This window comes from Aquarana catesbeiana, linkage group LG04 (assembly GCF_042186555.1).
Source record: "Aquarana catesbeiana isolate 2022-GZ linkage group LG04, ASM4218655v1, whole genome shotgun sequence".
In the NCBI taxonomy this organism is placed as follows: Eukaryota; Metazoa; Chordata; class Amphibia; order Anura; family Ranidae; genus Aquarana; species Aquarana catesbeiana.
In genome coordinates this window covers 306,328,733-306,355,231 of record NC_133327.1, presented here as the reverse complement: position 1 = coordinate 306,355,231, position 26,499 = coordinate 306,328,733, and the positions used below count along the sequence as shown (strand labels likewise).

Below are 26,499 nucleotides of genomic sequence, written 5' to 3'. Positions count from 1 at the left end.
GTCAAAAGCCAAGTCGGATTTGTTTGCGACTCTTGCTAAAGAGGCATCCACTTTGGGGCATTTAGCCCAGGTCTTGGCATCTGCTTCTGCAAATGGATATCTGCGTTTAACCGCTGCTGGTATGAAGAGTTTTTTCTCTGGTTCTTCCCACTCTTTTGACAGTTTGGTGCACTGAAAACGTTTTAGGTTTCTTGGGCTGCAGTACTTTATACATTTTGTCATGTAGGGTAAGCGCTGAGGCTTTTTGCTCTTAGATACCCAGCGTGTCGGCTACAGCTTTTAGAAGACTTTCCGTATCTTCTGAGGGGAACAAGTTGTCCTATGATAACAGATCTTCAGAATCTGAGAATAGGCCTTCCTCAGATTCATCAGAATCGTCCTCTTGCTTTTGCCGCTCTACCTCCTCCCTTGTATCCGAAGGGACGCATGTCCCGCTGGTAGATGGGGGACTAGTTTGACTAGCGTTTGCCGGTTCCTCTAATTTCTCAATTGCTGAGCGTAGTGGTGCCATGGTGCTCTTTATTTTTTGAAAGAACTGAGCAGGTCTTTGAGGTAACCTTGCGATTCTTTAGCCACCATCTTGCATTTTTGGCATAAAGGCTTTTTCCAATCAGGAGGAAAACCGTGGCCGTAAGAAGCGCATGCTTTGTTGCAGTTTTTCGCCTTTCTTCTGGGGTCTTTGCCTGTAACCAAGCACAAAGGGCCCTTGAGGTAGGCGGTTTACCAAACTGAATGTAAAGACAAGTTTGTAGTAAGGTGGAGATAGAGATGACTCCAGAGTACTCTGCCTTACCTTGGAGCTGTCTTGGCTTGCAGGATCTGCAGGGCAGGGTGGAAAAGCGTCTGACATGGTCAGCCACCAGGATCCTCTGCTTAGCGGGCCCTTATTAACTGCTTCCTGCATTAGCTCCGGCCCCGCCCCCAGCTGAACCCCTGTAGCCTTCCTGGCTTTCCATTAGGGAGGGAGGCCTTTGTTGATCTCTGTAATTTTTCTCCCCCCTTTTTTTTTTTTAATTCATGCTGCCGCCCGGAAATGACGTCACAGGAAGTGACCCACTCTATTCTTTTCTTAGAAGGCTTCCAGCCTTCACTAAAATGGCCGCCAACCGGAACCACGTGACCGGAAGTGACATTTTCGGCGTGCCGGCGCCATCTTAGCACACCCTGTGGGGCCAACCATGTAAAAGACGCCAGGAGAGGCTGTGGGTGTAGCGGCCGCCGCTCATGGTAGTAGGTCGGTCAGGCGGGCTGGCAGTGGGCAGACAAGCGGGCCTCTACCAGTGGAAGAAACGGCATCGGGGGGGAAACACCAGTGGCATCTGTTGCAGCTTGGGGGGATGGTTGCAAGCCCCTCTGTAGGGGTGAAACCTCAGGCAGAGCATTATGCTCAAGTTTCTGCCCCTGCTCGCCCTCCCAAGGCCCGCTGAGCTGAAAGGGATATGCTGGACAGGGGGTCCCCTGCAAAAAGCACAGAGACTTTGAAAAAAAAAAAAAAAAAAAAACGTTTTCCAGCTCCTGTGGGTCCAGAGGAAACACAAACAACTGAGGCACACAGGTAAGACTGACAAATTTATAATGGTGGGCTAATGCGTTTCCTGTTTCAGGGAGGAGGAGCCTATCTCTCGAATGCTGCCCTGGAAGATGTTTCGGGAAAAACATTTGTTATAACTCTTTGTTGTAATATTTAAATCTGGTAGAATATCACTCCCCTCCCCACAGACTGACATTACTGTACATTTTTGGTTTTGTGTTTAATACCTCTTTAACCACTTGCTTACTGGGCACTTAAACCCCCCTCCTGCCCAGACCAATTTTCAGCTTTCAGCGCTGTCGCACTTTGAATGACAATTGCGCGGTCATACAACACTGTATCCAAATGACATTTTTATCATTTTTTTCCCCACAATTAGAGCTTTCTTTTGGTGGTATTTAATCACAGCTGGGATTTTTATTTTTTGCTAAACAAACAAAAAAAGATGGAAAAATTTGAAAAAAAAAAAAAAAAAATCATGTTTCATAGTTTGTTATAAAATTTTGCAAACAGGTAATTTTTCTCCTTCATTGATATGCGCTGATGAGGCGGCACTGGTGGGCACGGATAGGCTGCACTGATGGGCACAGTTAAGGCGGCACTGATAGGCACAGTCAAGGCAGCACTGATAGGCACAGTTAAAGCGGGGTTCCACCCAAACTTTGAACAATATCTGTATGTATTCTCTTCCTTGCCTAGATGCTGACATGCCGTTTAAAAAAATTTAAATCGCCGTAATTACCTTTTATTTTTCTATTCTTCTTTGCACTTCCTGGTTCTCCTCCCGTGGGAGTAGGCGTGTTTCTAGCCTCTCCCAGACTCCTGGGAGCTAGTCTCAGGCTTCCCAGGATGCCACTGAGCATGTGCGGGAACGAGCGGTGAATGCTGGGAGCACAGCATTCACCACATCCAGGAAATAAATGCTTGTGGGCTTCAAATGCCCACAATGAAGATGGAAACCGCCTGCAGTGAATAATATAAGTTATTCTTTCCGACGAAATCTGACACAGGCGGACATATTACACACAATATGTGAGTATGTAATGCTGAGAAGAAAAGTTTGTGAATGAACTAAAAAAAAAAAAAAAACGATAGATAGGTGGACCCCCGCTTTAAGGCAGCACTGATGGCCACTGATGGGCGCTGATGGGTGGCACAGATGGGCACTGATAGGTACCACTGATGTGCAGCACTGTTGTTGTGGCACTGATGGGTGACGCTGGTGGGCACTGGTAGGCGGCACTGCTGCCTATTGCTGTGTCACTGGCAGGGGGCACAGATGATCGCCGTGATCGGGACTGATGTCCCTCTCACGACCGTCGGTGATCAGCTTTTTTTTCCTCCTCACGCTGTCAGTGCGAGGAGAAAAAATAGCTGATTACCGGCTCTGTTTACATCACATGATCAGCTGTCATTGGCTGACAGCTGATCATGTGGTAAGGGGTCGGGACCGACCCCTTACTCTGATCTGTGATCAGGCGAGTCTCAGACTCGTTGATCACCGAGCGTGCCCTGCAGGGGGCGCGCAGGCCGCTCGTGCACGGGACGACGTCAATAGACGTCGTCCCAGCAATGTAGGTCCGCGCTGTTGCTGTCATTTGGCAATAGCGCGGATCTGAAGAGGTTAAAGTAAATTCTGCTCCAAAAGTAGCTCATGTACATTTTTGAGCTTCAGATGCAGATACTTTATTGTGCATACTTTAGGTACAGGATCACTTTACAGAAATAATAAACCCCCAATTTTTTAAGTGCTTACAGCAGCTGGTTTATTCACTTACTGAGTATGCAGCTGCTTGATCTTTAAATCCTTGCCTATGTTCCAATTTAAGCTGGTGCCATGACCACTGCCCCAGGTTTCATGGGACTTACAGCATCATAAAAAGGAGCCTTCCTTGCATACAGGGATTATTAGAGCAGTGTCTTCCTACCCTGTATGAATCAATAGAAATACACAGCCCCTGTTTCCTAAAATGGCAAGCCACTCCCCCCAGCTAACACACTGGCTGGAAACTGCACTGTCGACGGTTAGCTCACTCCTATGAAGTCTAGAAGTTTAGGGAAGCAGAACTGAGAAATTAGGAGCCAGCAGCATTGAACGTTGTAAAATGCAAATGCTGGGGTAGGAATGTTACCAAAAAGACGTTTACTGGGGAATGTTTATTTTATTGTGCTCAATGTGTTAAACAAACAAAAGAAGGGTTTAAGACTATAAGCATCTTCAAAACAAATTACGGTAATTAAGCAGGCCGTTATTCTTTTACATACCGACATGTGATAGGCCTAAACATGCCATAGAGAATCAAGGATGTAAAATACATTTTTGTGAACTCGTCAAGAAGTTTAATCATTATAAAGCATTTTAAACGCATACCTAGCACTCCTTGACTAGAAGTATACTGGCTAGAGAGAATGAGAGCATAGTGAAGCATTTATTTCACTACACTGAACTAAATGCGGGCAACCTATGTTGTGATCAATATTTTTGAATATTTTGGAGCTTAAAACAGAGTGTTCCCTCTGAAGCTTATTAGAGGTTTCTAACGCTATCATGGGCTACTTTAGAGAGATTAACCCTTAATTCCTGTCTGTCCGGCAACATTTTTATCAGCAAGGAAGTAATGAAAAATCTGAAATAGGAAGACAGACAAAAAAAACACTATCGGAGAAACAGACTGGGTTTTTAGGGGTTTAAAGTCAAGGCTTCAGAGTATTTGAATAAAAATGAACTACAAATTATACTGGTGTCACATAATAAAAACACTGTTATATAATGGGGAGAATAAGAACCCCCCCCCCCCCCCAAAAAAAAAAAAACCTGCAGACTTCTAAGATACTGAAAAGTAAAAATTGACTATATAGAAATATTTTTGTCTGTGTTGCTGCAGGAGACATCCATTTACTTCTTGTTTGATGAGATGTTTTCAGCGGGACAAGTGAAGGTACACCTCTCCAACAGAGTCCTGGTAGCAAAAAAAAAAAAAAACCTGACAGGGGTCCCAACCTTTCCCACTTTATCCACTTTATTTATTCAAAACCAAGGGAAAAAAAATGTTTTGGCTGGTCACACACTTAAATAACTAAAAATTTTAAACAATCCACAACAATTTACAGTAGTCGTTTATAATCTTGTAGAATACTTTTAGGTACACAAATTTAAATCTTAGGCCCCTTTCACACATGCTGTCCCGTTTTTCATCCATCCATTAAAGGATGAAAAACGGACATCAATGCATCTCTATGGAAAAACTGATGTAAATGGATGATCATCCATTTACATCCACATCCGTCATTTTTTTTTTTTTTTTAAACTGATTAAAGCTCTATTTTGTTTCCGTAAAAAAAAAAAAAATGGATCGGACGAAAAATGGATGTAATGGTCAGTTTTTCATCCATTTTTGCATTGGTAGTGTAAGTAAAAAACAAAATGATGAGCACGGATGAAAAAAACAGATGAAAAAGTGATGAATACTGCATCTGTTTTGGCATGACTGAACTGATGAAATGAACGGCATGTGTGAAAGGAGCCTTAAAATCTTTTCATCTTGAATTGTTTTTTTTTAGAAAAGAAAAAACTACTTATTTTGCATTTAGACTTAGCCAAGGTAAGATCCTGGAAAATATGAGTGAGAATGCATAAAAATAAAAGTACACTTATTGCTATTTATCAGAGAGAGCCAGGACATAAATACATACTTACAGTGATAGTGGTTGCAGCATTCTTGTCATAGTATTTCTTCCTTTCATATTTATCCCTAATAAAGAATTCCACAGATCTGATCCATAAATTAAGGAAGAAAAAAAGAATAGGCTGTGCATGAACAAAACAGTTTCTTCTATCTAAATAATAAAAAAACTTTCAAGCTATATCAGAGATATAACCAAGAAAATATAAAATGTTTAGGAGAAAAAGCTGCAACTGATCTAAATGCAGCCTTTAAAATGAAGCCAACCAGCAACTTTTTCATACTACTGGACAAATCACACACAAGTTATAGTAATGTGAAAACTCACAACTCCCTTTAACCCTTTTCCTGCCAGAAACATATTTTGCATTTTTTGCACAATATTACCGCAAATTTTAGTATACATTAAATGTTATTTTAAGGCACACAAATGCAATATAATTACCCAATTTTTGGGTAAAATATAAAAAGATGAGGTTGCATTGAGTAAAGAGATCCTAAACATGTCAAACCTTAAATTTGCGTGCGCCCGTAAATTAGCAACAAACTTAAGTACCCTATATTTTTCTACATAAAAGCCCACTATAGGTCATCATTTTAGTATTATGGAGGAGGTCTGGTGCTAGAAATATTGCTCTCACTCCAGCGCAGCTATATGCAACATATGTATCAAATGCTTTCATGCGTAGGTGCAAACGATGCATGCATTTTCCTTTTGTAAAAGCATATATGTGTAGAGTGTGGAACAGTTAGTCCCCCCTGATCCTTTCCCATTTGCAAAGTAGTTAATCTAATGCGGACTATTTATTTACACCATATTAATTCCCGAAATTGTGAGTCTATTCGCAAGAACCACTTGCGTAGAATCCAAACCGGAGAATTGTTAACTGGGGGGCCCATACCATTTTTATCAAATCAATTCTCCCCGCCACCGATAAAGGAAGTTTACACCACAGAGAACACTTCACAGAATTTACTTAATATTGGTAATACATTTAATCTAATCTATTCAGTAGGGTCAGGGGAAATCTGTATTCCTAGATATCTGAAAGTGGAATCAACCTCCACTGCCCTCGCACACGATGGCAAGGAACTGGGTCCAGGGGCAGAAGCACTGACTTATTCCAGTTTATGGAAAATCTGAACAGTTTTCCAAAATTATCGGTAAGTGCCATCACTGCCTGCAACGACCCCTGTGCATCACCCAGATACAAGCATTGGAGCAGCCAAGGTCTCCATTGCCAGGGCAAAAAGCAAGGGCGATAAAGGACACCCCTATCTAGTGCCCCGGTGTAACTCAAAGGACTCAGAGAGCTCCCCATCAACTCTGATGCAAGCAGAAGGGGCAGCATAAAGCACCTTTATCCACTTAATATGTCTTACCCACTCCAAGACCTTCCACAGATAGGACCATTCCACACTGTCAAAAGGCCTTGGCAGTGTCCAGTGAAAATATTGCCCTGTTACCTGTACTTTGCAATTGCAGGTTCAAGAAAATACGTCCAAGGTTCTGTGCTGTAAAGCGAGCAGAAATAAAGCCATATTGATCCCTATGGATGACTTTCGACAATCTCGATGCCAACACCTTGGCCAATAATTTGACATCCGATGTTAAAAAGGGAGATGGGTCTATATGAATCTACTTATAGAGCATCTTTGCCCGGTTTTAACAGAACAAAAACTTTTGCCTTATTCATTGATTGAGGTAGCTTCCCTGACTCTAGAGCCCCATTATACACTTTGAGCAATGTAGGAAGCGTTTGTGTTGCATAACGCCCATATACCTCAGATGGAAGTCCATCAGTTCCAGGAGATTTCCCCTTAGGAGCCTGCTTTAATGCCAGAAGGAGTCCCTCCTCAGTTAGTGGGTTGTTAAGCAATTTTTCATCCTGGGCCGAAAGGCAAGGTAGTGAGCATTAGTCTAAGAAAGAGGCCATTTCACTCACAGTAGGGTGTACTTTATTTTACAATGATCTATACTCATCTAAACAAAACGCCTGCAGAATGTCTTGTGTTGAATTCCTAAGACAGCCCTGAGAATTGTGAAATTTATTAACATGTGCTGAGCATTGTTGATTACGTATCAGCATCGCTAGCATATGTCCTGTGCTTTCTTTCTCCCTCAATGCTTTCATTGTATAAAAAAAGTGTTTATTCTCTGCTAACTGAAGTTCTACCGGTCTCAACATCGACTGTGCAGCCAGCCAAGCCTGCTTTGTGTCAGAGGGATTGTCAACATAGGCTTTCTCCATTCTCCCAGCTTCCGCCATAATAAAGGTTTCCTAAACTTTTGTAGAGGTTTTTATATTTTTAATAAGGTATATGAATTGACTTCTCAAAAAGGCCTTAGTCCAAACCACCCCAACATCTGCTGAATCAATATTAGAACGGAAGAAGGATGTTAACAATTCAGGGATGGGGTCCAGATCAGGAAACAGAGTTAACCAAAATGGATTTAAATTTCCAGCTAAAGTGCCGTGGGTCTATAGGAAACACTAGTTTCACCCAAGGGGCGAGATCTGAAATATGCCTGGGATCATATTGGGAGGCGGCTAAAAGAGAAAGAAAAAACTGTTGCCTAGGCCCAGGTCTATCCTGTATAAACCATCATAAGTAGCAGAGTAACATGAGAACATTTTGGTATCTGGGTGTCGCAGTCCCCATACGTCGATCAGTCCAAGCTCGCCTACCAGGCGAGAAAAAGGAGTACATCTCCCAGTATGGGAGGAATTTTGAGAAGTAGGGTATAATTTATCCCAATGAGAATCTAGAAAATTGTTGTAGTTCCCCACCACTAGCAGCGGTGTGTCTGGATAACGGGCCATATAACTTGCCAATGTTTTGAGAACCTCAGCTGAAAACAGTGGAGGGATGTACACAACTGCAATTATGCAAGACACCCCATACAGCTCACATAGAATAAACACATAATGACCACTGGAGTCAGTGAGCACTTGACTGCATGAAAATCGGTCGCATAAGTTGCATGATACTGGTTCTTAAACATGGCGACAGACAAGGAGGGGTATCAGGTGACAAACGAGTTTCAGGGCACGCAATGTCCCCTTCAAACGTTTAACAGTTCGAAAGACAGCCAAATGTTTCACAGTGTTACCAACATTTCAGGACAAGATCCGGATTGTATTAGCCATACAATAAAATGAGCAATAGGTAGCCACCAGTCAGGCTCATAGCACAAGAGTTTTCCTTGTATTCATCCAGTGGAGAAAAGTCATCTGAATTGTCACAGTTATGCCCCTCGCACACCAATTTTGGACGTGACAATTGGTTGTGAAAGGTTAGGCAAAGGTATAGTCAGCTAGGAAGGTAAACATAAGCCAGGAGGGTATCCCTTTTAGAAAGGTCAGCACAAAAAGGTAGAGAAAACTAAAACTACAAATAGAAACGTCAGAAAACTGAGGCCCAACCTAGACCACCAAAACAAAACTTGCAGATCCAAATGTCCACTTGGGACTTCCATGGGGGGGGGGGGTTCAAAGATGTTCTGGTAAACATTACAAACAGCAGGATATTCCAATTAAGGGCTGTATAGAAAGATCGCCATCTGTAATCTGCCTGATCACTGGGTATTGAGAGGTGACCTCATCTTATTCATTAAAACAAAGAAAGCACCCAAAGCTCATCAAGGCACAACAGGTCTTGGAGGTGTACATGCACAAAACTCCTTCTTCCCTGTCAAGCCATTGTGTTGCAGCGAAAGGTTTTACAAAGAAATGTGCCTCCCCACTGGCCACCATTCGCAGTTTGGCTGGGAACAGCATGGCGTACTGCAGATTGAGGGCCCTGAGGCGTTGTTTTACATCCGTTAATTTCGTCCTCTGCTTTTGCACTTCAGCAGAATAATCCAGGAATAAGGATATTTTAGTATCCATAGTCAATGCACTATTCATACCTCCTGCCTTAGCCAGAATCACATCTCTGTCTTTGTAACTTAACAGTTTAAACAGGAAGGTGCGAGGTGGGTGTCCCGGAGGTAGGGGCGCATGGGCATTCTGTGTGAACAGAGAACATGGGAGTAAATGACTCCTTTCCAAACACGTGACCAGCCAAGACAACAAAAGCAGCAGGATTTTTCCCCTCTGCTCTCTCGGGTATACCGATTGCCCGCACATTATTGCACCTCATTCTATTCTCCAAATCATCAAAGCGAGCTACATGTTGGGCAGTCATCACATTTTGTTTAACATCTCGCATTAATGTCTCCATGTCATCCTCCACTGTACCGACCTGTCCCTTCAGGGCCGATGTTCTTTCCCGCAGTTTTTGTATGTCATGCCTGATAAAAGAAACTTCCGCCTTCACCCACTTTATCTCTGCTGTCAGAACGGTAATGAAAGTGGTGCAATTCGAGACATCATGGTGGCGGTTACTAAGAGTGGACTCTGGGCCCTGCCCTGAGGATAGGCATGGTGCAGTAGAGAAAGCAGTCTGTGCACTTACTGTGTCCCACTCAGCCAGCAGGGCGGTCAGATCTTCCAGCAGCACCGTGTCATTTGATTGAGCGCCTAAAAAGTCTTCACGGGAGATGAGGCGGGTGGTTCCTTCGAGGAGGACCATGAAAAGAATTTGTGCGGCCTCCTTATACTTTGAAGAGTGATGCCAATGGTGCCGCTGCTGTGTTTAAGTCAGGAAGCAGAGTACTGGATGGCCAAGGGACTCGTGGACATCGCTGGACAGAGAGGGACCCCAGGTAAGCATTAGGGGCTAAGGCTGCTGCACACAGAAGGCTTTTTATCTTAATGCATATAATGCATTAAGATAAAAAAAAAAACCTTCTGCCTTTACAACCCCTTTAATATAGGCAGGTATGTTAATCCGTTACATCCTCTCATAGATCTGAAATGCCACTCACACAGAAATTTTGCATAATGCTTGCATTATTGTACTAACTAACCTTCACTATGCTCCCCCACCCCACCATGTACCTGAGGAGAAAGAGAAATACCTGGAACTTACGGTTATGAGGAAGCATGTAAATCACTCTCCGATCTTCCCACATGACACCACTGGTACTTGCTATCTAATCAGGCACCAAACTGCCATAAGGTGTCATGATTTGAAGCAAAGGTCTTCTCTTACAGCCCTCAGGTGAATAGAGAGTCATAATAGCAAGAACATGCTTGCACCGGTCAAAGCACAGGTTCACTTTAAGTCTCTAAAATATACTAATATGTCAAAGTGAAAACTTATTGTACTATTTATCAGGGACATATTTGTTATTAGGACACTCTGTCCTTCCATGTAAATATGAGACAATCTGCATCCTAGCCATTTTTTATGATGTGCTACATCTGCAATGCATCATTATTATCTGAGGCAGCGGTTAGGGCTCCAAGGCTCAGTTTCATGTGTATTATGCTAATATAGATTACACATAAATTGTTAGAAAAATATTTGTACTCGTTCTAAGCAGCATCTGAAATGCTGAACATAGTAGCTCACTGCAAATTCATACATAAATTCAAAGAACAATCTCCTTTTTAAAACATTGTGGCATAGCAGATCAAGGTTTTGTGATATGGATTCTTGTGGGAGTAGCATCTGATTATTGAAGCCATCACATTTTGGCATTATCTGATTTATGCTTTGCATTTAAGCTTAATCACAAAAAAAAAACGCAACTGTTTGTCTTATGAAACATTCATGGTTTGGGAAAAATCTATACTTCAACTACAAGAATATTAAATAGGACAAAATATCCCCTAGCTAGAAAACAAGAGTCAGGCACTGCTTTGAAAAACATGTTTCATCCAACAGAGCACCAGAAAAGAAATAAATGCAAGACGACTGAACCAGTATCATATTAAAAACATAGTATTAGCAGTGTTATGGGATTAGTTATGGAAAAAAAACTGAAAAGGGTAAAAGAGTGGTATGATCACTTATAACACAAGCAATTAAACAAAAGTCAATACTAGAAAACATGTTCATAACTTCATAAAATGCCAGCACTCACAGGTAATACCAGAGAACATAATATGGCCTCCTGTTTGCCTAAACCATGTCCATCATGGACTATTATACCACTAAATCCAGAGAAAAAAAAAAATGAATGGCCTTGGTTGAAAGAGACTAGAGCTCTCACACATTTTTCATGCATCCACATTTATCCTGCGATTCATATTAAGGACAATTAGAGGCTATTCTCACTACATATCAAACATGTTGTCCATTGATTGCACAAAGTTTTGAACACAGCAGTAATGTATTGAATCTCTGAATATTCTCTGATTCGCATAAGGGAAATTCTGGGAATTAAACTGGCCAACGTGTTTTGTACAACACCAGTTAGGAAGCGGTGTGAAATCTACATAAAAACAGAATGCAATGATTTGTAAATCTCATAACCCATACTTTATTTACAATAGAAAATACAAAACATCAAAATGAATAAACTGAGAAAATGTATCATTCTAAGAAAAAAAAAAAATGAAACTGATGGCAGCAACACTTCTAAAAATGTTGGGATAGGGCAACAAAAAACTGGAAACGTAAGTGGTACTAACAAGGAAGTACTGGAATAATATTTTGAAACTAATTAGGTTAATTGGCAACAGGTTAATAACATAATTGGGTATAAAAAGAGCAGATTAGAGAGTCAGATTGTCTCAGAAGTAAAGAGGTTGACCAATTTGAAAAGCTGTGTCTAAAAATGTTCTGAATAATGTTGCTCATTGTAAAATTGCAAAGACTTTAAATATATCATCATCTATATTACATAATATTAAAAGTCTGCAAGAATCTGGAGACATCTGTGCGCAAGGGAGAAGCATAATGTTGGGTGCCCATAATCTTCGGGCTCTCAGACAGCACTGCATTAAAAACAGGCATGATCCTGTGATGGAAATCACTGCATGGGCTCTGCAATACTTCCAAAAATCACTGTCTTTACACTGTTTGCTGTGCCATCCAAAAATGCAAGGTAAAGCTCAATCATACAAAGAAGCCATATCTAAGGACTAAACAACCTAATGCAGATGTGCAGTTAGCCTGGATTACGTGGTTGCACCACTTCAGAAATGAAATAGACAAATTGCAATTAAACTGGGTACCACTAGGCACAAAGGTATTATACATTACATAACAAAGCCCAGTAAATCTGATTGATACACAAGTGTTCCAGAACAGACAAAACCCCATGAAATAAATGTGAGCATAAGAGAAAAACTGCAGTATGTGAGGAGAGTTTTCTAAAAGGCTGATCAGTATATATATTGATCAATATTACTTGGGAAGCCTTCAGCTACTTCATAAATAGGCTAGCTGGGAAGAGCTACATCCTGCCAACTGCTTAAAAATCACTCTGAAAATATGAAATACAAGTTAAAATAACTGCATTCTAATAATGACTTTGCATTTGGTCAAGAATATGAAAATTATATTTCCTTTATCTGCTAATGCTTTTTTAATTTCCAATAACGCTGCCAAAAGCAGCACATTATGGTTTACATCATGCAATGTGACCTTGACAGGGAAAGCAATAAACATGTATAATCTGGAGAAAATCCTGCACGTTGAAATGCCTGTGAAAAGGATAATGTAGATGATATGCCAAATTCAAAGCAAGATTTTAGTCAGATTTTGCTCTTCCACAGGAAAATAGCCATTATAACAGCATTTGATTTCAATATAGGAACAAGTTTCATATTAAAAGGCAGCATAAACATGAATAATGTCACTTTGTTCCTGATTCAGAATGTTTTTAAAAGGACAAAAAACAAATTTTAAATTTTTTTCCTTGACAGAAAAAAAGTGTTCTTGGAGCCAATCCCATATACATGTTCTACATTTTCCACTTAAAATGTTATGGGGAGGCATCAAGTTGATTGCAGCGTCCTCTGGGCTTGTGTGTCCAAGTGACAAGGACATATTTGAAAAAGCCAACCAGGATACAGGCGTTCCCATATGACTGTGCTCAGCTGATCCTGTCCATTGAATAAACAGGGCACTAGATGGGGGAATTTGACACATTAATGTCATGGGACTAGAATAAATTGAATTTCCAGGTAAGGCTATCTTTGCTACTGGGCATTAACACAATGGGATCACAGAAGAGTCACTGCTACACAGGCTTGTGTGTGTCATACTGAGGTATTTTACATATTCACATTTTCACAGAGCACCACTGGTGAGAAGACTTTAAAATATGTTTAGCCTGGATATAACGAAGTAAGCATTGCAAGTTTTTTTTTTGTTTTGTTTTTAAAACATATCTATTTTTACTGTCAACACAAATATTAAAACATTAAAAGGGTATCCTTTTTCAAAAATAATCCATACATATTCTCTACTTGGCCCTGTAATTAAATCATTTCTAAATCGTGTTCTTCTTCCTTTTTGTAATGTAATTTTGCCCCCTCACTTCCATTAATTTGAAACAAGCAGTGCACGTTACTTGCGGTCATGTGCACTGGTCTAAGCACACTACAAATTCCATAGTCTCTAGTCCATCTTGGGAGTGAGAAAGAGGGTGGCTACGCTCTTACTTACAGTGGGACCATGGAGAACAAACATAGCCACTCTCTAAAAGAAGTCAGATTACAGCAGCAAAAGGGAGCAACAGAAGGTTGAGTTAAGAATACAAAAAAAATCTTTTTTTTTTTAAAACTAGAGTTTTGTGCCACTAAGTATATACTTTACGCAAAGGTTAAAGAGCTCAGAAATTAGTAAAAGGAAATTTCCCTGCAGTGAGGGAAAGCCCCTCTTAGACAAGTGTCCTCACTGGAAGAGTCCCTCTAATCCCGTTCTGGTGGTAACCTAACATTTTTGACTTTTGCCTCAATTCAGTTTCACGGACATTGGTTATGAAGTAAATCACAAAGTGAATCTCCAAAGATGACACACACTGGCAATAAAAAAAAAAAAAAAAAAAAAAAAGGTTCTACTCCCTTAGAATAGTTTAGGTCAATTTAAAGCTTAACTCCAGGCAAACAGAAAAATACACATATGAAATAGATAGGGAACCATTTCACCTGCCAAAAGAGTTGTCTATCTGTCTATCTAGTTCTGAGATTAACACACAGTTCTGTCACACAACACAACCCTGTCTGGCAGCTCACTGGCTCCTTGTAGTTATGAGATCAAATGATTCTCACTTCACTGGACTGCAAATAATAAAAAGAAAACTCATCACTGTATCATGGCAAGCAGGATGACAAGCTTTTTCATGGTTTGCAATGCTCAAAGCGCTTTTTTAAAGTCTGACTGGCTTCTCATATTGTTTCTACCTATCTTAGTCTGACCAGCAGCTCACTCAGGTAGCTTCTGCCATAACCTTGTTAAAAATCCTAAAAAAAAAAAAATTAGAAAATTAGAAGATCCGACTTTGCCTTGCGACTTGAAGTCTGACATGCGTCCCGACAATACCGTGCAATGTGTCTGGTATGAATCTTTAAGGGGAACTCCAGGCACAATGTTAAAAAAAAAAAACAAACCGGCATGGGTACCCCCTCAAGGAGCATACCAGGCCCCTTGGTCTGGTATGGATTTTAAAAGGAAACCCCCACGCTGAAAAAACGGCACGGGGTCCCCCTCAAAATCCGTACCAGACCCTTATCCCAGCACACAGCCTGGGCCACGGCCCTGTGCCCCCCCACCCCAAAGTGTCTTGTCCCCATGTTGATGAGGACAAGGGGCTCTTCCCGACAACCCTTGCCGGTGGTTGTCTGGGTCTGTGGGTGGGGGGGCTTATTGGAATCTGGAAGAGATATAGACAGCTCTCTCTCTCTATCTATATAGTTTAGGCCGATATGTATTCTTCTACATATTTTTGGTTAAAAAAAAATTGCAATAAGCGTATATTGATTGGTTTGCGCAACAGTTATAACATCTACAAAATAGGGGATAGTTTTATGGCATTTTTATTATTTTTTTTTTTTTAATTAGTAATGGCAGCGAGCTGCGATTTTTAATCGGGACTGCGACATTATGGCGGACACATTGGACACTTTTGACAATATTTTGGGATCATTATCATTTATACAGCGATCAGTGCTATAAAAATGCACTGATTACTGTGTAAATGACACCGGCAGGGAAGGGGTGAATCACTAGGGGGCTATGAAGGGGTTAGGTGTGTCCTAGGGAGTGATTCTAACTGTGGGGGATGGGCTTCAACTCACATGACAGCGATCACCGCTCCCGATGACAGGGAGAAGTGATCTCTGTCATGTCACAAGGCAGAATGGGGAAATGCCTTGTTTACATAGGCACTTCTCCATTCAGCGGCTCCGTGACATGATCGCCAGGAGACCAGCGGACATAGAGTCCGCCCGTCCCGCGGGCACGGTCATGCTGTACGCGGCGTACGTGCTTGCTATCCCCACCTCTTAAAGGGGACGCATAGGTACGCCCATTTGCCCACCGCAACCGGGTTCAAACAATACAGTGATAAAGGGGCATAAAAAGGTGGTATGCTGACTGCTACCTACTATGATGGCAAGTATTACCACTTTTTTTGTAAAAATACATTAGACATTCAGTCCCATAAATAAACCTGAATACAAACTGAATGTATGTGTAACTATGGGTCGATTTTACTAAAGGTATATAGGCTGTTTGCTTCGCAAGCGCAGTTACTCCACAGCTTAGTAAAGATAAAGCTTCACTTTACAAAGAACACCCACTCACATGCAAGGAGAATAAAAAAAAAAAATTATAGAAAAACCTGCATTTTTACTTGCACATGATTGGATGATAAAAGTCAGCAGAGCTTCCCCTCATTCACTACGCTCTGGAGCAACTGCACTTGCACAGCACACAATCTATTTGCCTTTAGTAAATCTACCCCAATATATTGTCCATATAACCAATGTACATATTTTTCAGTTAAGGAATGGTACAGTGAGAAAACATTTTTAGCAAAAATTTCTTTAGCTATAAAAAGGTAAAAACGGTAGACCAAAGGTAATTCTTATGCTTGAAATGTCATCCATTACATTATTTTCTCTTTTACTCCAACAATGAAATTAGCATGAGCCCCACGGGGAAGGTTAGGTGGGCACACAGTCCTTACATCCTAATGTGAGCCAGAACACTGATTAAATATGCATTCTGCCTTCCTCTGAACGCTACCAGTTTGCAGACAATTAAATTACCATTTAGCCCCATAGAAAAGTAAATCATAGTGAAGTAAATCTTACATTTGCAGGCGCATCCCATTGACAACAGAACAACTTTGAAAAGATCAAACAACCTCAAAGGAACAGAACTGTTGATTAGGTCTGCTGCACAATAGATCTCAGGAAACTAAAGTAATTAAAAATTTCAAGATAAGACCTGAAATCCTAATAATGGAAAGCTTAATGTAAAACTATCATTTGTCATTTAAGGGTACGTGCGGACTATAATTAACTGTATCCCACAAGAGAAATTATGCTCTTCTAACTTCACACATGAAATTACATTCACTTTATAAAATGATGGCAACATCAGCACTGGAAGAGGTAATAAACTGCAAGTACAATACTCCCTGTTAGAGAAAACATCTTGAAAATTATGAGAGCAGCAACAGGGGACCTAAGCACATTGGTCAAATGTTGTTCAAGTTCAACGAGTGGGACGATTTAGGTGTATAAGTGGCAGTTTTGATAAGCAATCAGATGTCTAACACAACATACACTTTTACATAACAGTAGGGTCAGATTATTAGGAGACCAGTGAAATCACCCATGGGGATTATAAATAAAGCAATCACAAGATCCTGAACCATACCTCCAAGCAGTTAGAGAAAGCACATAATCAGGATTTTAAAAGAATGCAGCCTGCGGAAAGTGGTTTTGTTGAACTTTAAGCAATAATCACAAATCTCCTATTTGGTCATTGTATAACGAATATAAATATTACCAGCTTAGCGATTTTACTGTAATTTTTTTTTATGGATCAGGCCTCAACAGCAATAAAAATCTGACAGTATTACTAACACCTCACCACACTAGGGGAAAAAAAAGGGAGGTTTGGCTTTAGATACAATACACTTTAGGCAGATGCATGCAAAGTAATGGGCAGAAAGCATTTCTGGTGAAAATAACACTTCACTGGACATTTGTTCCTCCTTCCTGTTAGAATGGCACCATCTTTGGTTTTGGCATCAGTCATGGTCAGCATTTAATATCTAGACATAGAAGCTTGTTTACCCAGAGATGATGGTAAAGCCTTGTACTTAACAAATAAGATTTTTGTGCTTAGTTGTATGCACACAAACACTGATTAGCCCCCAGATGCCATCTATTACCTTGTGAGCTGCTGCAACATTTCAATAGGGAAATGCTTATTTCTGGCTATAGACCAATTTCATAAGTCTCATCGCATGGCTGGAGCTCAAAAACCTGCTTCTTTCACAATGGTTTGGCACATTTTTAAAAAATATAATGTTGCATATTGTGACAGGTTAAAAAGGTATTAATTACCGATAAGTCCGCTCTAATAAAATTAGCTACGGCTGTAAATACATTCTTGACAAAAATACATTTTTTTATAGTAAAAAAAAAAAAAAAAAAAAAAAAAAAAAAAAAAAACACACACACACACACACACACACTTAAACCCTTCATTTATTACTTATATATTCATTCTTTACAAACATACAGAGTAACCACATTTTGTACTTTGAGATTTCCTTTTGAACGTTTTCCACATTTTCATTTAATACTTTAGCTTGCACGGCAGCTGTTTTTAATGGCTTTTAATAAGAAGAATTTTTGCCTAGTCTTTGACATTCCAGCAGTGACTTATTCTGTGAATGTGTTACACCAACATTTTATATTCCTTATATGTGCCTGCTGTACCCTGTCGAAGAAAAACAAACACTGAATTGAAAAAAGGATACTGGTCCGTTTGAGGTCTTCTAAAGTTTTCAGGAAGATTAGCTTCATAGAACACTCTTGCCCTCGTGTTTCCCATGTCCTGCATACACTATTAAGCAAGAAAAAAAAAAATTGAAGTAAACGTTACACAGCTTAAAATACATGCAAATATTAACTTTTATTGTAAACTCTTAACTCTAAGCTTTTCTATTGGTCATTGAGGCCACCAATTACAATAAAATGACCTTTAAGATGGCTTTGGAGATGATGAGAACCATTCTTAGGTTTAAAACTTTAACTAAAAAGATATAATAGAACAGCCCCTAATACACAAAAAGCTGATCTTTTGGTTATAGAGAAACTGCAACCATGTTTTCCAGATGCTTGTTTTCCAAACAAGCTTTGGCTGCACATCTCCTTTAATTTTATTTACAGTATTATGTTGCCTTTGCAACAGAATGATACCACTGAAGAAACTAGAGACTGTGAGACATTCAACAGGGGTTTATTTGTAATAGTTGTACCACTAAATATGTAGAAAAACTTTAAATATGTAAAAAATGCAGGACAGGACCTTAAAGCTGTATTATTCAGTTTTATCCAACTACTTACAGGTTATTGGACACTGGCAAAAAGAGATGGTTGCAGGGACATACCACTCCTATATAACTCCTCTCACTCTCAACTAGCCTTGGTTTTGTATAAAGCAATAAGAAGGTAAAAGGGAACAGATTTTGCTGGCAAATCAAAAATCCTATTTGTGTAGTCGTACATTAGGGGACACAGGATCTTAGGCCATTACCACTGGAGTGTTCAAAAGCAGTACAACTGAGGGGTGGGCCACACAGTAATCAACGACAAAAAGCCCACAAAACAATAGGCCAAGAAGGCTCAACAGACTCAAAGAGCAGCTTGTGGCCCCTTAAAGTAGAACTATAGGCAAAACTTTGGATAGAGTGGAGGGTATAGCCCCTGAAAGGTTTATTTTAGCCCTCTTTATCCCATTAAGGAGATTTACCTTCACTTCCCGTCCCATAGCTAAAACAGGAAATGAGAGGAAATGCCTGAAAATTAAGGTAATCTCTTGGGGACCCCAGGTAACCAGAACTAGTGTACCCACTGGAAAATTTTCCCTCTATTACTTTTCTGGGGGACAACCCAAAATGTGGGATTTCCTTTTACTTTCACTTTCAGTGATAATGGCAAACAGGACAAATAGAGGGTGAATTTCCCTAATGGGGACACAAACCGTAAAAAAAAAAAAAAAAAAAATGATATGTGTTCTAATCCATCTCTCCTTAACCGAAACTATACCAACCTGTCGCTGAAAAGGCCATAAAGCAATATTTCATCCTGTAAAGTAAGCCTGAACAAAGAATGGAAAACCCTGTTCCTTAAAGCGGGATTCCATCCTAAAAAAAAAAAAAAATTAAAAGTCAGCAGCTACTAACACTGTAGCTGCTGACTTTAAATAAGTACTTACCTGTCCTGGGTGCCCGCTATGTCGGTCGGCCGCCCGAGGCCGACCCGTCCCTCGGCTCGTGGGTCCCGGCACCGCCATCCTAAGTAAGGGCAGTGGAGCGAGTGGCGCGGTGCTCCGTTCTGTGAATAGGGTGCCCACATGTCCCGCAATTGGCAGGTCTGTCCCGGGTCCCGGGCACCTTCATTCCAGGACAATACAGTGTCCCGGAATGGAATTGACAGAGCGAGCAAACCCCGCTATAGCGCTGGTGCTCGCTCTGCCTCCAGCTCCACCTGAGACTCTGCTCACTGGTTGCTATAGCCGCCTGGTGGCTAGCAACCAGTGACCTCACAGCGCGACTCCTCCCAGCCATGCAAAGCGGAGGAGAAGTTAACTTTCTCCTCCTCCGCGCCTAACTTTCTCACTTCATGGACGAGGCTGTCAGCGGGGGGGCAGCCCCATCCACCGGCACTGTCACTGTTACCAACTCCACAGCTCTGCTGGATGTCTCCGTGCCTCATACCGCAGAGCGGACCGAAGCCGCCTCCCCCTCCGGCTATTTACAAGTACACAGAGAGGGAAGAGGGACACCGCTGTGCATTCCTGGCGCTGATCTGAGGTCTGTTCTAAGCTCATATTATATGTATTTGTAAATAGACAGAGGAGGGACAGTGATCAGGAAAAGGGTAAAAAGTGCCCCCCCAGCACGTTTCTGACACCCACCTTTCCACTAGCACAAGTGGAAGGGGGAGTCTGTACTGTGGGGGGTTCTCTACTTAGTGGGGGGTCTATACTGATGGAGAAGGGGTCTGTATTCAGTGGGGGGGGTCTATACTGAGGGGGCGAGTCTGTACTGAGGGAGGGGAATCTATACTTGATGGAGGGGGGTCTTTACTGAGGGGGTATATACTTAGTGGCGAGGAGGGTTCGTTCGTACTGAGGGAGGGGGTCTATAGTTAGTGCGGGGGTCCATACTGAGGGAGGGGGCCTATAGTTAGTGGAGGGGGGTCCGTACTGAGGGAGGGGGTCTATAGTTAGTGTGGGGGGGTCCGTACTGAGGGAGGGGGCCTAAAGCTAGTGTGGGGGGGTCCGTACTGAGGGAGGGGGCTTATACTTAGTGGAGAGGGGGCCGGACTGAGGGAGGAGGTCTACAGTTAGTAGAGGGGGGGTCTGTACCGAGGGAGGGGGTCTATACTGAGGGAAGGGGGTCTGTACTAAGGGAGCGGAGTCTATTATTACAATGTAATAATAGAAATACATTGCATGGTGTTGGGATGATATAAGTGCTAAAACCAGCCATTCACCCGACAAATCACTCGCCGCCAACCCCGAAACTACATTCAAACCCCCCCTCGGTCCTTGGCAAAATTGTCCCTGAATGGCAGTTTGGAAATGTGGTCACCCTATCTGTGAATGGCCCCGTGGTGTTCTGGGAACACACACAGTTCCCAGAAGACAACGGGGCGGCTCACCGAGGAGCAGAACACACTGTGGAAGAGGCAGATTAGGAAGACTGCCTAGCAACAAGGGTTTAGGTAAGTTTAAAACATTTTTTTTTCAAATTTTTTTTTTTTTTTTTTTCTTTTTTTTTTTAGGATTTTTGGTAATTTTTTTTTTTCAGCGTGGCCCTCCACTTTAAATCATAAGGTCTAAATGATAACTTGTTTTATTCGCCTAGCAATGGTGGAACAAGAATCAAGCAGACCCCTGCAGGAACCCTTGGGAAGTACAAAGAGGAAGAACTGATTGCCTAAATGAGGCAATAGCTGAGAGGAAAGACATTTAACTGGGATGTTGCAGAGCAGGACATAGGGGAAAAAGAAAGAAAGGACAATACCCTGGTTGGGGTGGAAGAGAGACAACATTAGGGAGGAAGGATGTTTTAAGACAACCTTGTCCAACAGTAAGAAGGGCTTACAGGATAATGTTGCTAACTCAGAGAGAGCAACAAGAAAGGCCACCTTCCAAGTGATGTCAAACAGAGAAATAGGTACAAAAAGGAAGCTTTTGGGGAGCACAGAGGACAAGATTAAATTCATCAGCATACAGGGGGAGATAGGTGTGCAACACCCTGAACAAAGGCCTTAAAGTGATTGTAAAGTCAATTTTTTCTATAAAAATAACAAACATGGTATACTTACTTCCTCTGTGCAGTGTATTTGCAGAGCAGCCCCAATCCTCCTCTTCTCAAGTCCCTCTTCTGTGCTCCTGGCCCCTCCCTCCTGTTGAGTGCACCAACAGCAAGCAGCTTGCTATGGGGGCACCCAAGCCGAGCTGCAGCTTTGTGTGTCCATTCAGACATGCAGCTGCAGATTGGTCCCGCCCCTTCTCTCTCTCGTGATTGGCTGACTTTGATTGACAGCAGCGGGAGCCAATGGTACCACTGCTGTGTCTCAGCCAATCAGGAGAGACAGCCAAGACACTCGTGGACATCGCTGGACAGAGATGGGGCTCGGCAGAGGAGGGCTGCTGCACACAGAAAACTTTTTTTCTTTTATCTTTTTGCATTAAGAGAAAAAACCTTCTGACTTTACAACCTCTAACTAGAGACAGAGGCAAGAGTCTTAAATAAAAAAATGGACAAGGCTAAGCTAGCATGGCAAGACTATCTCATGCTCCTCCCTCTTCCAAGCTAACAGATTGACTACGGAATGCACTTTCTGCTGTGAACTCTTTCCTGTGAAAACTGAAGTCCAGGGAAGCAGAGCAGGAGTCAGCAGCACTGGACGTTGTAAACTGCAAGTGCTGTGGTAAGTATTTTAACAGTTTATTCAGGGAATGCTTATTTTATTGTGCTCTATGTGTTGGTTTATACAATGCTGAGGATTAATAGTACTTTAAGGAGCAAGTTCAACCCCTTCAAGTACTTTGTCTGTAACAAAGACCTGAAGCACCAAACTGTATGTTGTCTACTGGGCGCTCAGTTCAGCACATCACAGATCTGGTGGACAGATTATTGGGAGGGGCTGGGGAAGACTGGGCTGTCATGGTGCACGTTGGCACCAATGACAAAGTCAGAGGCAGATGGAGTGTCTTTTTTAGGGACTTGGGAGCTAAATTGAGGAAAAGGGCCTCCAAGGTAGTATTCTCAGGAATACTACCAGTACATCGAGCCACACCAGAAAGGCAGAGGGAGATTAGGGAAGTAAACAAGTGGCTGAGGAGCTGGTGTAGTAAGGAGGGGTTTGGATTCCCGGAGGGCTGGGCCAACTTCTCAGTCAAATCACCAGGAGGAGGGTGCAGATCAGCTGGGAGTAAAGATGGCCAAAAAATTGGAGGGGTTTTTAAACTAGGCGACGGGGGGGGGCCAGAGGTAGACACAGTGCGGAAAACATATTCCAGATGGTAGCATTGGGGGCATTAGTGGTAGATTGACTAAAGCACATAAAACCAAGGTAGGTATAGTAACAAGTCCTAGTTGAAATCTCGGAACACTCAATAAGAGGATAGTATGCCAGGAGCCTGGCGGTCAAGATGGGTGAACTAGAGATACTGTTGTACGAGGAGGATTTGGATTTTGTGGGAATTTCAGAGACCTGGTTCAACAGCTCTCATGATTGGCTGGCAACCATTTAATGGTATACCCTTTATCGCAGGGATAGAGAAAGTAAAAAAGGGGGAGGGGTATGCCTATATATAAAGAATAATGTACAAGTGAATGTGAGAGAGGACATCGCTAAGGAAGCTAGGAAGGAGGTGGAATCCTTATGGGTAAAGCTCCAAAGGAATGATGCGAAGGGGAAAATATTACTGGGAGTATGCTACAAACCCCCTAACCTGAGGGAGGAGGGTGAGACCCCTAACCTGAGGGAGGAGGGTGAGACAGATCTCCTATCACAAGTTGGATTATCAGCAAGGATGGGAAGTGTTTGTCATAATGGGGGATTTTAATTATCCAGGCATAGACTGGTAGACTGGGAGGAGGGAACCACACATTTGTCTAAGGCTCGCCAGTTCCTAAATGTCTTACAGGACAATTTCATGGGTCAGATGGTAGACGCACCAACTAGAAATAAAGCGTTACTGGATCTACTGATTACCAACAATACAGACCTGATCACGTATGTGGAAATACGGGGCAATTTAGGAAACAGCGATCACAGGTCAATTGGCTTCAGTATAAATCACACATATAGGAAACATAAGGGGACTACAAAAGACACTGAATTTCAAAAGAGTCAACTTCCCTAAACTACGAACCTTGTTAGAAGGCATGAATTGGGATAAAATCTTAGGAACAAAGAACACAGAGGAGAGATGGGTTTGCTTTAAGAGCATATTAAATAAGGGCATTAGCCAATGCATCCCACTGGCTAATAAATTTAAAAAAGAGCAAACAAAAGTCCTGGATGGCTTAGCTCAAATGTAAAAATGCATATAAAAGCAAAGGAGAAGGCCTTCAAAAAATACAAGGTTGCAGGATCATCATTAGCATTCAGACTTTATAAAGAATGTAACCAGAAATGTAAGGGTACAATTAGGGTAGCTAATATAGAACACGAAAGACACATCGGAGGCGAGTAAAAAAAAAATCAAGAAATTCTTTAAGTATGTAAACAGTAAAAAAGGGGGGGCGTTGCTGGGATGGAAGACTGAGCGGACGTGTTCCTGAGCTCTCCTGGAGTGTGATCCGGTAACTTATCCGTATTTCCTACTCTTTTCTGCAAAAAAGAGACTTAATAATCCCTGGATGCCTTCTAAATCTCCCGGCTACCAGAAGAGGGGCAAGACATTTACGTTTCCCCCAGATATCCCCGTAGAGACTATCTCAAACTCCTACTCCACATGATCTCCTGCGCGCCATAGTAATATGGCGTCGCAAACAGACCATGAGGCGAACCCAGGATCGGCGTCTCCGGGACTGCCAGAGATCATGGCAGCTATTACAACCTGCCAAGCTGCCATTACCTCATGCCAATCCACCCTGGCTTCAAAAATAGAAGAGGTTCAGCTGGACGTCGGCCTGATTCGGCAAGATCTGGTCAAGATCCGCTCCAGAGTAACGGAGGCTGAGAACAGAGTTGGGATGGTGGAAGACACAGTATCAGACCATGCTGCTTCCATTCGCACACTCCAGACTAAGGTGAGGGCGCTCGAATACCGAGCTGAGGATGCCGAGAACCGGAGCCACCGGAACAATTTGAGGATCGTTGGCCTGCCGGAGGGAGTGGAGGGCCGTTCCCCATCACAGTTCACGGAGGGGCTATTGCGCTCCTTGCTACCGGCGGCTCAGCTATCCCCTTACTTTGCGGTAGAGAGAGTCCACCGGGTGCCGCCAAGACCTGGCCCTGAGGGAGCCCCTCCGAGAACCTTCATTCTCAGGCTGTTAAACTTTCGAGACCGCGACGAGTTACTTAGAGCGTCTCGTGCTGCGGGAGATTTACCCTTTCAGAACACCAAACTCCTATTATTCCCGGACTATACAATGGAAACACAACGACAGAGGAGATCCTTTGATGCTGTAAAGGCTGCCCTGCGGAAGAAAGGTATAAAATACAGTATTTTATTCCCGGCCAAATTAAGAGTGATTGATGGGGAAACGGCACGCTTTTTTACTAGCCCCAAGGATGCATCGGCTTCGTTGGACACTCTGCCCCCGTAAGAAGATTACTTTACAGGGTCGGTGCACTGAGTTACCAGCTAATAAGTTTTTCCTGCCTTACTAAACCGAGTTTCCTGTGTGTTTCCTGACTTTGTACATTACCATATGTCAGGGGCTTGTGTCCCAGATACAGCAATCGTGTCTGACATGGATTATGTTCAATGTTGCCGGCTCCTGTTAATATGCTCAGCCGGCCTCTAGTGCAAGTTGTGTGTCTGACCTGGGAGCACGGAATATATCCTCATCATCGCTCTTCAGTGCTCAGTAGTTGTTTGCCCTCGGTTTGGGACTACACTGGAACTGTCTATATGGATCCCTTCGGGTTTTTTGAAGGAGGAAACTGGATGAGGAAGATGCCATCCTATGGTAACAGACTTTAAGAATGTGCCCCTGCTTAAGCAGGTGAATGCTGAAACTCTCTTTTTTACGTATGACTTGTTATTTTTCCTTTTTTTTTCCTTTTATTTCTTGAATATTCCACTCCACTAACTCCAAAAAGGAACTTACCACTTCACACATAACCCCTGGTTATCGGGGAAGATGTGAGGTCTTTACCCAAGCTCACAACCCTAACTTAGGTTACTAACTTTAGTATTATGGGTGTTTTGGGATCCAAATGCTCATGTTCCCGAGGTGCGTGGGGGGGGGGGGGGGGTTGTTTTGGGATGCTCATGGTTGGGCGCCCACGTTATTCTTTTGTTTTGTTGCTTTTACTTATTATTTCTGTTCTCAGGAATGTAGATGCAAATTGCAGTTGGTCTTTATACACACACAAGTATATTTTGATACATCCCTATCACACAGAACTCAATCCTTTTAGAGTTCTGTGGGTTATGGATCTCCAGTATGTCCCGGGAGGGAAGAGTTCCCCCTTGAAAATATTGCTCCCAGACGCTTTTAACATTTTATAGTTTTTATTTTTATTGCTGCACCCTTCCCATGGCTAAGTGTATGGTGGTGTCTTGGAACGTGAGAGGCCTTAACTCGGCGGTTAAGCGCTCCCTGGTACTTGCCTACCTACGGAGGCTCCGCCCACAGGTGTGTATACTCCAGGAGACACATCTTGTTGGCTCTCGCATTCTTAGTTTGAAAAAGGCCTGGGTAGGAGCGCATTATCATGCACCATACTCTAACTATGCAAGAGGAATTAGTATTCTAGTGAATAGATCCCTTCCATTCCAAATTATAGAGGTCAAGACATGCTTTAATCTCAGAAATTCCTTTTGTAATAGTGGGGATATACCTGCCACCCCCTGCAGACGTTACTGTCCTCCACAAACTTATGCAAAAGGTCACACTGTACAATGTTGAAAATGTATTATTTATGGGAGACTTCAATTTGGCCCTTTCCAGAGACATTGACAGACTCCATGCTTCCGGACCACCCCAGCATGGAC

At 42.3% G+C, this 26,499-nt stretch overlaps 1 protein-coding gene across 3 annotated transcripts in view; it reads right to left on the bottom strand.

The window, feature by feature from the left end:
- The window catches only part of SMAP1 (small ArfGAP 1), a 457,172-nt gene that overhangs the window by 301,578 nt on the left and 129,095 nt on the right, over positions 1-26,499 (bottom strand). For all 3 annotated transcript variants that reach the window (XM_073626752.1, XM_073626755.1, XM_073626753.1), the window contains exons 3-4: positions 18,062-18,147; positions 5,229-5,304 (exon numbers count right to left, since the gene is read on the bottom strand). In XM_073626752.1, coding sequence (XP_073482853.1) covers positions 5,229-5,304; positions 18,062-18,147 — 162 coding nt within the window. The remainder of the gene's footprint in view (positions 1-5,228; positions 5,305-18,061; positions 18,148-26,499) is intronic.